The sequence below is a fragment of the Mastomys coucha genome, unplaced genomic scaffold, assembly GCF_008632895.1.
Source record: "Mastomys coucha isolate ucsf_1 unplaced genomic scaffold, UCSF_Mcou_1 pScaffold22, whole genome shotgun sequence".
In the NCBI taxonomy this organism is placed as follows: domain Eukaryota; kingdom Metazoa; phylum Chordata; class Mammalia; order Rodentia; family Muridae; genus Mastomys; species Mastomys coucha.
Window position 1 is genome coordinate 58,676,141 of NW_022196905.1, and position 13,483 is coordinate 58,689,623.

At 42.2% G+C, this 13,483-nt stretch overlaps 1 protein-coding gene across 3 annotated transcripts in view; it reads left to right on the plus strand.

The window, feature by feature from the left end:
- Nucleotides 1–493: 493 nt before the first annotated feature.
- The window catches only part of Ube2k (ubiquitin conjugating enzyme E2 K), a 65,234-nt gene continuing 52,244 nt past the window's right edge, over nt 494–13,483 (plus strand). The window contains exon 1 of one of the 3 annotated variants that reach the window (XM_031342453.1): nt 494–1,195. Coding sequence is in view for 2 of the 3 variants with exons in the window: in XM_031342451.1 (XP_031198311.1) it covers nt 872–964 (93 nt within the window). In the remaining variant the exon portion in view is untranslated. The remainder of the gene's footprint in view (nt 1,196–13,483) is intronic. The other 2 variants (XM_031342451.1, XM_031342452.1) reach the window with 2 other exon arrangements.

Genomic DNA, 13,483 nt, shown 5'->3' on the forward strand with positions numbered 1-13,483 from the left:
TCTTTTCTCTTCTCAATTATATTCACTCACTTATTGACATCTACGAGCGCCAAACACCTTTATAGGTTTAAAGCTCTTTCGGCCTTCTATTTCTTCAACGGTCACTATAATATATGCAGATCTTCACATGCTTAATTCAGCCATTCTCACCGCGTGGTCGCTGAAAAACAGGCAGCGGAGAGCTTGCTAGGAATGCAAATTCTTAGGTCCATCCAAACTCTAGGGATAGGTCCTAGCAATATAACCAGCTCTCCAGGGATTCCGAGGCACGTTCAAGTTTGAAAAACAGGTTAGATTCTACAGTTCAGCACTGATTATCTAAACAGGTCAAAGATTTAACTTCTGGCTTTTAAACCCATCACAGGCCTCTCCCTGGCAACACCTGTATCAATTACAACACGTTGGATGCAACCATTACACAACCTTAAAAATCTGTGATACCTGAGATGACCGAATAATTGTGGCGTTATCATGGTTCCAGAACAAAAGCTACGGCAGTGGATTTCCCGGGGGTTTACCAACGGACGCTGGGCAGGACCCAGTTCCTGTATAGCTTTTTCCTTGGCTAGACACAGGGAGGCACCTCTAGCCCGTGGGTTCTGGGTCTGGCCGAGTTAGAGCGGGGCTCGGCCCGGCTGGGGCTGGGGAAACCCTCCAGGCGGGGCTCCCACCTCGGGTCCGAGGCTAGGGACTGGAGGCCTCCCCGTAAAGGAGGCAGAGGGGCAGGGGAGGACCCGGCAGGCCCAGACCCCGCAGACCGGCCGAGAAGCCGCACCCTCCTGGCCCCAGCCGCCGGCAGGGCGGAGCCACGCGGCCGAAGCCCCGGCTGAGACGCGCGGCGCGGCGCGGCGCGGGCTCGCTGCTGAGACGTATGGGGCTACCACTGGAGCGGCTGCGCCGCCCGCCCGGGTCAGCGTGGTGCGCATGCGCGGACCCGGCGCCATTTTGGTGGCCGGGCGCGGAGGTGATTCTACACTGAGGGGGAACGCGACGGCAAGGGTGGCAGTGGCAGCGTTCGTGTGCTCGGGTCTGAATCACTGAGGGAGGAGGCGGTGGAGAAAGAGGTGGCAGCGGTGGCGGTGGTCGTAGCGGTGGCGGAGGAGGCGGGTACGAATCAGCTGCGGGCAGAGACATGGCCAACATCGCGGTGCAGCGAATCAAGCGGGAGTTCAAGGAGGTGCTGAAGAGCGAGGAGGTCAGGAATGAGCTACCGGACACCCCCATCTCAGCCCAGGGCGGCAGGGCCCTTCCCTCCGCGACCCCGGCGGCCCCAGCCCGCCTCGCTGCGGCCGCCTTTCTGCCTATGGGGAAGCGGCGGTCTCCCCTCCTCCTCCTGCCGCCTTTCCCTCCCCTCCCCGGGCCCTGGGATAGGCGGTCTCGCGGGCCGGTCGGCCGGCCTGGGGAGGAACAGGGTTTGGGGGGCAGATGCCGAAGCACTCGTCGGGGGCACGTGAGCGCTAGAGGGAGCCCCGAGGCGGCGGCAACATCTGGAAGTGGGACTGTGCGATGGGGAAGGAAGGAGCAGGCCGAGAAAACCCGGGAAGTGGGTTGGGGGAAGGGGAAAGGTAGTAACTAGATCCCCCGCAGCAGCGCACCTCCCAGGCCCGCGGTTTTAGGGGTACTCTGGGTCTTGCCTTGCCAGGCCTTTGCTGTCTTTTCCTTGGGGAAGGAGCCTCCACAGTCTTTTAGGTATAGACGAGGAGGGGAAGACTTTCAGTTACTCTAGTGTTGGAGGGGAACCTATGGAGACATAATGGGCAGTCTCGTATTGGGAAGGGAATTGAAACAGTTTTTCACTACAGATAGAGAATTAATTCCGAATGAGCTAATTATCTCTTTTTACGTACCCAACCGGTAACTAGGCCTCATCATTGACATTTAAAGCTTTTTGTCTGGTCAGAGGCAAGTTATTTGTTAATTAAATGATTGGAAGTAGGAAGAATAATGGGAGTGTAAGAGTAGCTTATTTCAAAATGCTGTTTACCAGTATCAGAGGCTCTCCTAGGGCAATGCCTCTGTGACTAGTGTTGTACTGTGAAACTTCATTATGATGTCCCTCATAGTTAGCTTGAGTCTTACTTTTAAAAACAGGCCTATTAAAAACAAGGGATTTCATCAGATACACATTATTGTAGTTCATTATTGAGTTAGGTTTATTTTTTTCTGAAACAAAATATTATAGCAGGAAATAGCATATTAAGAAAAATAAAACTCCTACTACCTTGTAAGTCCTACAAATTTTAAGTACATTGATGCTCGCCAAATTTATTTATGTGAAATATTGAAAGTATTGAATAATTTTGTTCCGCTGTGAAAGTAATAGTACAACTTTTTTTTTTTGTTTTGTTTTGTTTTTTCGAGACAGGGTTTCTCTGTTTAGCCCTGGCTGTCCTGGTACTTACTCTGTAGACCAGGCTGGCCTTGAACTCAGAAATCCACCTGCCTCTGCTTCCCAAGTGCTGGGATTAAAGGCGTGCGCCACCACTGCCCAGCTAATAGTACAACTTTTTAGGCGTAAACCGACAAAAATGCCAGCTTTTCTATGGTTGAACTTAACAAAATTCTGAAAGTAATTATTCCTTTCAAGATTCACATGTTTTTCTAATGTGCTTGCTTGGTGCTTTGATAATGTCAGTAATTTTTAAAATTAGGCATTTTAAGCATATGAGGATTTGTTATAAATCTATAGCTCTCCACCTTTATTTGTGCCCCCACAGCTTGAAGGTAATTAATTATTCATCTTTCCAAGTAGACATGTAGAAAGTCACTTAAGATTGAAATGACAACATTAGCAGATTTAGGGAGCATACGAAGAAATAAGTGGTGATCTGTCTTACATAGTGTAAACTCTGACCTCTGTATTCATTTGCCAAAACTCTGAATGGAAGAATGACTTTGTATTTTTGTGGAACAATACAGAACCAGTGTGAATGACTGTATTCACAAATTTTTAATGGTGATTTAAACTTTTTCTTTAATAAGCAAATAGTTTGCGATTGTTGATATATATTCTTAATGAAAGATAATAGCTAATTTTGTTAGCAGCCTCAAACATATATTCTGTAATAAGGTGGTACGAGTCTTTAGGCTTCTCATGCTTTCTTTTATCTTGAAGTGTCAAGTTACTGCCCTGATAATCGATATATTCTCTTTGCTTTGTGTGGTGTGACTTTTTCCCCACCATGATATTTGGTGTTTAACTTGAAGATTAATTAGCATTTGTATGGCTCTAGTAGCATATTACTGCTATTCTACCACTTAACTGATGGGTTGAGGAGATGGCGCCCTGGGTAAAGAGGGCTTGTCTAATGACCCAGGTTCAGACTCGAGGACCCACTTGGGAGAAGGTTTTTCCTTTGACCTCTCTCTACACCCATACATGCAAATAAAATAAAAGCTCATCCTCATGTACAAGATTAAAAAAAATTGTCAATGGTTCTCAGGAAGAAAATAGGAAATGTGAATAAAGGTTATTCAAGAATGGTCCCTTTAAAAACCTAGCAGGAAACTCATTTCAAGGAAGTAAGTTGCAAAGAATATTTTTTGAAAAATCAGATAAAATTTAATATTGTAAAAAACCACAACCAACAGCTTTATCCTCACCAATATTTTATTTTGTTGGCATTTTAGTAAGTCAAGTCCAGTTCCATAGATAGGTTGTGTTGATTAACTTTCACCTCAATGAAGGACTCATAGTGCAGTCTCTATATTTCCTCTTTAAGTGTGTAAATGTGAGCTTCTGCATAGTTGGTCAAGTAATTATTTCACCATGTTACTTCATGCAAATCTCCAGTGTATGAGGTTTAATTCATTTGGTAGTGTTTTAATAATTTTGGTGGATCTGATGACTTTTTTTTTTTTTTGCCTGTTTTTTTTGCCTTTGTAAAGATAGCTGACTTGTCAGAACACACCTTTGATCCCAGGATTGGGGAAGCAGAGGCAGGCAGATCTCTTGAGTTCTGTCCAGAATGGCCAGGGATACATAAAGAGATCATGCCTCAAAAAACAAATAGCTGAGTGGTGGGGTGCAGTGGGGTGGTGCATGCCTTTAGGAGGAAGAAGCAGGGTTCTCCTGGTCTACAGGGGGAGTTCCAGGATGATCAGAGCTGTTAACACAGAAAACCTGTCTCAAAAAACAAAACAAAAACCAAAAACCAACAACAAAAAACTCCCAACAAACCCAACCATCCAAAGATAACTTACATTCATTGAATTCTGATTTTAAGAGGTAGGCTTTAAATAGTTATTTGCTAAGTATATTAAAATATAAACCCTTCATATAAACATGAAAGGTGAATAGCCAGGTACTGTGAAGAGGCAGTCACATTTGTGTCGAAAGGGGATATGTGCTGGGCATTTGGGAGGCAGAGGCAGGTGGATTTCTGAGTTTGAGGCCAACCTGGTCTACAGAGTGAGTTCCAGGACAGCCAGGGCTACACAGAGAAACCCTGTCTCGAAAAACCAAAAAAAAAAAAAAAAAAGTGGGGGTGATATGTATTTGCCAGTACAGGTGAAAGGATTTATGGAAAATTGGTAAAACTGGCTGGTGAAGTTGCTTGACTGGGCATGGGGTATAGACCTCCCTTGGATTTTGAGTCATGTGAATGGTACAGACAAAGGCAGCATCTATTTTTCATAAAGTACTATTTGGAGATTGGTCTTTTGTTTGTTAGATACTCTAAAATATGACTGAGTTTTAAGGAGTGGTTCAGATGTGCTCAGAATAGAAAATATATCTAAAGTACATTATAGTTTTTGAGTCATATTATATAAGTGAATTGCTGATTGTGAGGATCAACAGAGTAAGCATTAATTTATTATATTTGTAGGTTGTATTATCGCAACCAATTATTATTGCTGCCGTTTACAAAATACCTCTTCTAGTATGTATTTGGAGGTCATTGCTTATGTATCATTGCTAATTCTATTTTGTTTTGATTTTTTTTTTTTTTTTAGCCTGGGTTTCTTTGTATCGTGGGCTGTCCTGGAACTCACTTTGTAGAGCAGGCTGACATGGAATTCACAGAGATCTAAGGTGTCTCTACCTTCTGTGCTAAGAGTGAAGGCTAGTGCTGTCACTGCCAACCTGCTTAACAATAGAGCTTTGCCTTAGATCTACTTTCTACGTGAGAAGATTGAGGTTCAGAGAAGAAGTTAAATTGTCTGTAAACATGGCTGAAGAATTTGGATTTACTTATGCTAATATGTACTACACTGTCATGGCTCAGTAAGGCTAGGCATACTTTTTTTTTTAAGAATTGTTTATTTTATGTATGAGTACAGTGTAGCTGTCTTCAGACACACCAGGAGAGAGAGGGCATTTGACTCCATTACAGATGGTTGTGAGCCACCATGTGGTTGCTGGGAATTGAACTCAGGACCTCTGAAGAACAGTTAGTGCTCTTAACCATTGAGCCATCTCTCCAGCCCAGCTAGGCATACTTTTAATTATTGAAATTGGACCTACTTTTCTATTACTTGTAATACTTTGAATTACTTGTTAAAGCACTTAAGCACAAGTTAATTAATGTTAGTATAAGCTCCTTGCAAGGTACCCATAAGTGTTTACTTGAACTTCAACATAAAATATTTTTCTATTTGAAGTTCAGTGATATAAATTGCCCTTAAATCAATGTATATCATCTGATTTATACTTATGCTCATGATACTTGATTTTTTTATAATCATTACTTATAGTTTGATGACAGTTTCTAGTATTCTGTAGTAGAATTTTTTCCATTTGTATAAGCTCCTGTTTCGTGAGGATTATTTAGTGTGCCTTATGAGGTTCTGAAGTGAATTGAATATAACAGCACCTTACATACTGGTTTAAGAAACAAGTGTGTACAAGTGATTGTTGGATTGCTTTTTTTTTTTTTTTTGGTTTTTTGAGACAGGGTTTCTCTGTATAACCCTGCCAGTCCTGGAACTCACTCTGTAGATCAGGCTGACCTCAAACTCAGAAATCCTCCTGCCTCTGCCTCCCAAGCGCTGGGATCAAAAGGCGTGCGCCATCACTGCCCAGCTGAATTACATTTCTTACTTTACCTTTTTGAGGCAGGGTCTCTACATAGCCCTGGCTGTTCTAAAATTCACTGTGTAGAGCAGGCTGGCCTAGAATTCAAAGAAATCTGCCTGCTTCTCCCTCCTGAGTGCTGGAATTAAACACATGCGCCACTACCACAGGTTTTTTCTTTACTATGAAAAAGACTTTGTGAGGTGGAACATGTGTTGAGTCTTGAAAACTTGTCTGGCTTGTGGGAAGCTCTAGATTCTATCCTCAGCAGCGCAATGAGAGGCTTTGATCTCTGGCAGATGTTTGCTTTGTAAAGTGCAGTTTTTAAAAAAGATTGAATAATTTTATGTATGTGAATACACTGTTGCTGTTTTCAGACACACCAGAAGAGGGCATTGGATCCCATTACAGGTGGTTGTGAGCCACCATGTGGTTTCAGGGAATTGAACTCAGGACCTCTGGAAGAGCAGTCAGTGTGCTCTTAACTAATGAGCCATCTCTCCAGCTCGTAAAGAGTATTTTTATTTTCTGTGAACATATTGAGTATACCGCTCTCAACTTCTCAAAGACATAACATTATTAGAATGGTAGAGTAGTAAATAGAGGGTAGGCAACAATACAGCAGTGCTAGATCAGGACTGAGTACAGTTCAGGTCATGGTAGAGAGCTTCCCTAACATCTGTAAGACTACGGCTTCTATTGTGAGTACTAGCATAGGGGGAGCAAGGTGGAATAACTGAGTGTCATGGGTGTTTGGAGGGTATGAGAATGGGAGAGGTTCTTGTGCTGGAGTCAAAAGAAAGTTGAGAAGGACTGCAGACAGGTGAGAGAGACAGGGTCGGGAAGACGCTTTTTCTGTTTAGGACAGAAAGGTCTATAGCTTTCCTGTACTCAGCAGAGTTGTTAAATTATATTCTGTTTGTTATCTTTGGGGAAAAGCATCCTTTTTCATATCACAGTAAAATATATATGCAGTATGACCAGCATTGAAATCAAGAAGCAGAAATTAGCAGTGCTATAGGAACCTTACTCCTAGTTATTTTTCTCATTTTGTTTTTAAAAGTCTCAGAAGGGGCCGGGAGTGTCTCACTATGTAGCCCTGGTTGACTTGAAATGTGCTGAGTAGACCTGGTGGTGTGTTTGTCATTGTTATTTTGTGACAGGGTCTCTGTATTTAGTCTTGGCTGGCTATGTAGACCAGGATGGCTTTGAATTTAGATTTTCTTACCTCTACTTTCCAAGTGCTGGAGATTAAAGGCCTGCACCATGTCCTGCCCTACCTTATGCTGGGATAAAAGGCATATGTCACTATGCCTTACCTTTTCTGTCTTCTTAAAGCAGATTAGTGTGTTTGAATAGAAGAGTAGACATGAGTTTATACTCTGATTCGAGTTTGAAGTTTTTCAAAAAATGCCCTTAAATTTTTAATTTTTTTTGTCTGTGCATAGTTCAGAGGACAACTTCAGAGAGGCGGTTCCACTGTAGGCTCCAGGAATCATGAAGCTTGCAGACCAATTTTACTTGCTAAGCTATTTCAGAGGGCTCTTGAAATCTTTTGTTTAAAAACAGAAGAACTAAAACCTGCTGTCAGGCTTGATGGCCACGCCTTTAATTGTAGTACTCACCCTACTGTCAGAGGCAGGATGATTCTAAGTTAGAGGTTAGCCTGGTGCAGATAGCAGATTCCAGGATAGTCAGGGCTGCATAAAGAGACCCTGTCCAAAAATCCTGCCTGGATTTGGTGGTAGCATATGCCTTTGATTCCAGCACTGAGGTGACAGAAGATCTCTGTAAGTTCAAGGCTTGCCTGGCCCATAGAGAGAGTTGCAGGACAGCTAGGGCTACACAGAGAAACCCTTTCAAATAACCAAAAACTAACCAACCAAACTAAATCTCCAGGTATGGTGACATGCCTGTAACTCTAGCATTTGGAATTGGAGATAGGATTAGAGGTGTAGGGCCAGTCTGAGTTACATCAGGCCCTGCCTTAAAAAAGTCAAACCTCGCCGGGCAGTGGTGGTGCACGCCTTTAATCCCAGCACTTGGGAGGCAGAGGCAGGTGGATTTCTGAGTTCAAGGCCAGCCTGGTCTACAGAGTGAGTTCCAGGACAGCTAGGGCTACACAGAGAAAACCTGTCTCGAAAAACCAAAAGGAAAAAAAAAAGTCAAACCTCAACACCCTAATAAACTCCAAACCCACTATAGTGAATAAGGTTTTAGAAATAGTTAAAGTTTATTCACTTTTTTAAAAGCATGCAAAGCTACCTTAATTAATTCCTTACCTGTAAGACTGAAATTTGAGACCCAAAGAGTTTGGTGTTGGTCCTTGACACAGAGCTAGTTAATGATGAACTTAAAACATTTTGTCAATTACATTTTGTCAACTCGAAGCACAATATGTAAACGTCCTACAAGAATATACTTTTTATAATAATACTATAAAGGCTAAATATTAAAAACAGTGTGAAGAGTAACATTTACTTTTTTTTTTTGTTGTTTTTTTCAAGACAGGGTTTCTCTGTATAACCCTAGCTGTCCTGGAACTCACTCTGTAGACCAGGCTGGCCTCGAACTCAGAAATCTGGCCTGCCTCTGCCTCCCAAGTGCTAGGATTAAAGGTGAGCGCCACCACTGCCTGGCAGGATTGTTTTTAAATTCAGGAAAACTGTGTGAAAATGTTCTCCATTCCCTTCCCCTCCCCTCTTCTCTCCTCTCTCTTTTGCCTGCCTTTTTTTTTTTTTTTTTTTTTTTTTTTTTTTTTTTTTTTTTTTTTTTGGTTTTTTGAGACAGGGTTTCTCTGTGTAGCCTTGGCTGTCCTGGAACTCACTCTGTAGACCAGGCTGGCCTCGAACTCAGAAATCCGCCTGCCTCTGCCTCCCAAGTGCTGGAATTAAAGGCGTGAGCCACCACTGCCCGGCTTGATAGTTCCTTTTATGTGGATTTTTAATGTATTTACTCTTTAAAACTGTGGTAAAATGCTTATAGCAAAGTTTATCATCTGAGGCATGTACAAGTTTCTGAGTTTGATCCCAGTACTACCCTCTAGTCCTGATAAAGCACTAAATGAAGTTTTTGGCTGGACAGTGGTGGTGCACGCCATTAATCCCAGCACTTGGGAGGCAGAGCCAGGTGGATTTCTGAGTTTGAGGCCAGCCTGGTCTACAGAGTGAGTTCCAGGACAGCCAGGGCTACACAGAGAAACCCTGTCTCGAAAAAACAAACAAACAAAGTTTTTGGGCTTAATCACTTTTAATACTTAAAGTGGTGTTATGTATATTTACATTGTTGTACAATCATTTTTACCATTTTCTCCAGAACTTTTCTTAAGTCTGTAAAACTGAAAAAAAAAATCTGTACTCAATAATATTCTACTATCTCTTACCCCATCCCTAACAACCACTGTTTTCTGTTTTTATGAATTTGACTACTCTTACTGTATGTAACTGGTGCTTTTGTAACTGACTTTATTTCACGTAGCTATATCCCATCTATGCATTATAGATCTTGGGCTGAGGAGATGGCTCAGTGGGTACAGTGCTGACTGCTCAGGGGTGGGGAGTTGAGTTATGATCCCGAGCACTCACGGAAAAGCTAGGTACAGTGGAGTGTGCAGAGATAAGCAGAATACCTACGGCTTGCTGATTAGCTATTGAAATTACAAGCACCAGGTTCATTGAGACACCCTGGCTCAGAAAATAAGGTGGAGTGGGGCTGACAGGAATGCTCAGCAGATAAAGGCACGTACTACTAATCCTGACCGCTAATCCCCAGGATCCACATATCAGGAAGAGAATTGACTGCTGCAAATTGTTTTCTGACCCCTACATGCTTGTGCCATGGCATATGAGCATCCTTCCTCCAGAAAATAAATAAATATGTGGAAATCTGTAGAGGATACACCTGATATTAACTGCTAGTTGCATGTACATGTGCAGACAGACAGTTAGAAATAGTGCTAGTGTTATGGTTCTGCTGTTAAGAATAGGTACAGCTTTTGATAGGAGCACTTTGAGCTCCTCCTAACTACCTGTAACTCCAGCTCTAGGGTATCCATTGTCCTCTTCTGCCTACGTTGGCCACTTCACTCACGTGGGCTACTCAGACACACACCTGTATGTATGAGTAAAAATAAAGAGGCCAGGTGTGGTGGGGGATGCCTTTAACCCCAGCTTTTGAGAGACAGCCTTGTGGATTCCTGTTCAAGTCTAGCCAAGTCTAGCCTAGCAAGTTGCAGGCCAGCTGGGTCTTTGTCTCAAAAATACATACATGAAATATAAAAATATACTGACATTTTTCTTTAATTTCTCCACTATTTCATAGTCATAAAACTTTATACTGTTCTAGCCTACCTTTCCTGTCTTATTGTCAAGGCTCAATTCATACTTTTTTTTGGTTTTTCAAGACAGGGTTTCTCTGTATAGTTTTGGCTGTCCTGGAACTCACTCTGTAGACCAGGCTGCCTTTGAACTCAGAAATCCGCCTACCTCTGCCTCCCAAGCGCTGGGATTAAAGGTGTGTGCCACCACTGCCCAGCTCAGATTTATATTTTTATTCCTGTATAAATTTAAGACTTTGTATTTCTTTTTTTTTTTTTGATTTATTTATTATTATACATAAGTACACTGTAGCTGTCTTCAGAAGCACCAGAAGAGGAGGGTGTCAGATCTTGTTATGGATGGTTGTGAGCCACCATGTGGTTGCTAGGATTTGAACTCAGGACCTTTAGAAGAGCAGTCAGTGCTCTTAACTGCTGAGCCATCTCTCCAGCCCAAGACTTTGTATTTCAGAGGTTGAGTAATACTGAACTACTTGCTGTTTAGTTGAGCTGTAGGACCTGGACCAAGCCCTTAGGTCCATTCTTTGTTAGTGTGTTCGTATGCCATGGCAGATTGTGATTGGGGAACAGTTTGTGTGAGTCAGTTCTCTACTTTCACTATATGGCTTATCCACTGAGCTATCTGAGTAGCCCTTTCCCATATTTAAAAATATTTAGTTGGGGTTGGAGAGATGAGCAGTTAAGAAGACCACTGTCTGCTCTTCCAGAGGTCCTGAGTTCAATTCCCAGCAACCACATGGTGGCTCACAGCCATCTGTAATGATATGTGATGCCCTGTTCTGGTGTGTCTGAAGACAGCTACAAGGTACTCATATATAAAATCAACAAACAAATCTAAAAAATAAAGAATTTAGTCTGGTGGCCGGAGGACTGATGATGATTAAAGGGACAACTTGCAGGAGTTGGCTCTCTGTTCCCACTAGGTGGATTAGCAGGATTGAGTTTGTTCAGATTGCTAGTCATTGGTTTACTTACTGCCCGCAGACCTTTCCTTTTGTTTGTTTTTGTGGAGACATATCTCTCGCTGGCCTGGAATTGTATGTAGACCAGGCTGGCTTTGAAGTCATAGAAATCCCCCCTTGCCTCTGCCTCCGTCTCCCGAGAACTGGGATTCAAGGCATGTGCCATCACATCCTTTTAGTCCTTTTTTACCTCTTTAAGGCCAAGTTTGGGAGCACATGCATATTATTTCAGCACCCAAGAAGTTGGGATAAGCATGAAGAAATCATCAGAACCAGATTAAGATCTACCAGGACAGGGAAATGAAATTCTGTTTCAAAAAAAGAAAGAAATGAAATTTAGTTATCCAAAAATGTTATCTCCCCCACCCCTCCCCTTATTTTTTTAAAGATCTCATGTAGACTATGCTGACTTTGAACTTAATATATAGCCAAGGCTGCTATTGAATCTCAGAACATCTAGCGTCTATTTTCAAAGCACTATGCTTATAGGTCGTGTGTCATCTTGCATAGCCAAAATGGCAGTTAAGTTTTTCTTGAACCCTTAGTTTTCCATGTTCTCTAGTGTCATTGTCATACTTCATTAGTGCACTCTAGATTATTAATTGTATTTATGTCTGTCTTTTCGATAGACTTCTAGAAAACTCTTTGAAAATTCTTAGAATCTTTTTTTCTTAAGCATTCAGGGTTCCTGGAATATAATAGCTTAATATTTTTAAAGTGTTATAAATCTTTGATAGGTACAGTTTGCTTTTGTGCCCCCACCTCTTTATGGCTGAGGCAGAGTCTTTTGTAGCCTAGGCTTTCCTCGCTCTTGAAATGTAAATGAGGGTGACCTTGAACTTTTGAACGCTTCTTTGAAGTTGTACAGAGTTGTACAGAGTACAGTTATATAATACCACATTCTGTTTATGGGGTACAGGTACTGAACCTGTAGGATTTTGTCATGCTAGGCAAGTGATCTACCTGCTGAGCTATATCCTAACTCTACTGGGATTTTTTTTGTAAGGTAGATTTTTTTGTTTTTGTTTTGGCTTTTTGAGACGGGGGTTTCTCTATGTAGCCCTGACTGTCCTGGACTTTTCACTATGTAGAGCAGGCTGTCCTCAAACTCAGATCTGCCTGCTTTTGCCTTTTGAGTGCTGAGATTAAAGGGGTTCACCACCACCACTAAAGTAGATCTTTCAAGGAATATGTGTCTCTGTGCATGCATGTGTATGCCTGAGCAGGCCAGAAGAATAGGTCAGGATCTCTGGAGCTGTAGTTAAGGATGGTTGTGAACCACCATGTGGGTGCTGAGAATAGAACCCAGGTCCTCTGCAAAAATGATCAGTGCAGTTAACCACTGAGCCATCTCTTCAGTCCCTAGGACTAAAAAGAGTAGAACAGTTTCTATATCTCTCACACATTTAGTTATTTCCAGTTTATTACTGATGTGCATGGGCAAGAATTTTGAGCATATCTGTGAGTGGTATATACTGATTTCTCTTTTGGATATACTTTAAGTGTTTTTATAAATAGTTGTCTTATAAATAAAATTTTATTTATTCCTTTATTTGGGAAAGTGCTTAAAAATTAGCCTTAGCCTCTTGAATGCTGGGATTACAGTTTTATACCATATCTGGTTTGTGTAAAGTAGCCTAAGTGCTTCCCTAAGACATCTCTGGTTCCATGCAAACCAAATGTCTTATGTATGCCTGGCGTGTTATTTCATATTGTTACAGCCACAGATCTAGGTGGTTATGTATGTCAGACTGACAGACCTCGTCCCTGTGCAGGATACTGTAGCCCTGGCTGGCCTGGAACTCACTGTATATGACATGTCTTGAACTGGAGTGTTGGATTAAAGGTGTGTGCCACTGTGTCCAGCTGTCAGGCCTTTTTTTTCTTAATGTCTGGATTTGATCATACTTTTTGTCCTGTGATGTTTCCTTTGTGAGTTGCTGCATTATCCTTTGTATGCCTTTTTAAGAAATGGGGGTGTGCCAGGTGTGATGGTGCTAAGACTTTAGTTCCAGTATTCAGGAGGCAGAAGCAGGTGTTTACTGAGTAGATCTCTGGTCTACAGAGAGAGTTCCAGGACAGCCAGGGTTACACAGAGAAACCCTATCTTGAAAACAAAACAAACACCACCAACCTTCCCCACAAAAAACTGGAGAAATGTCCTTGAGG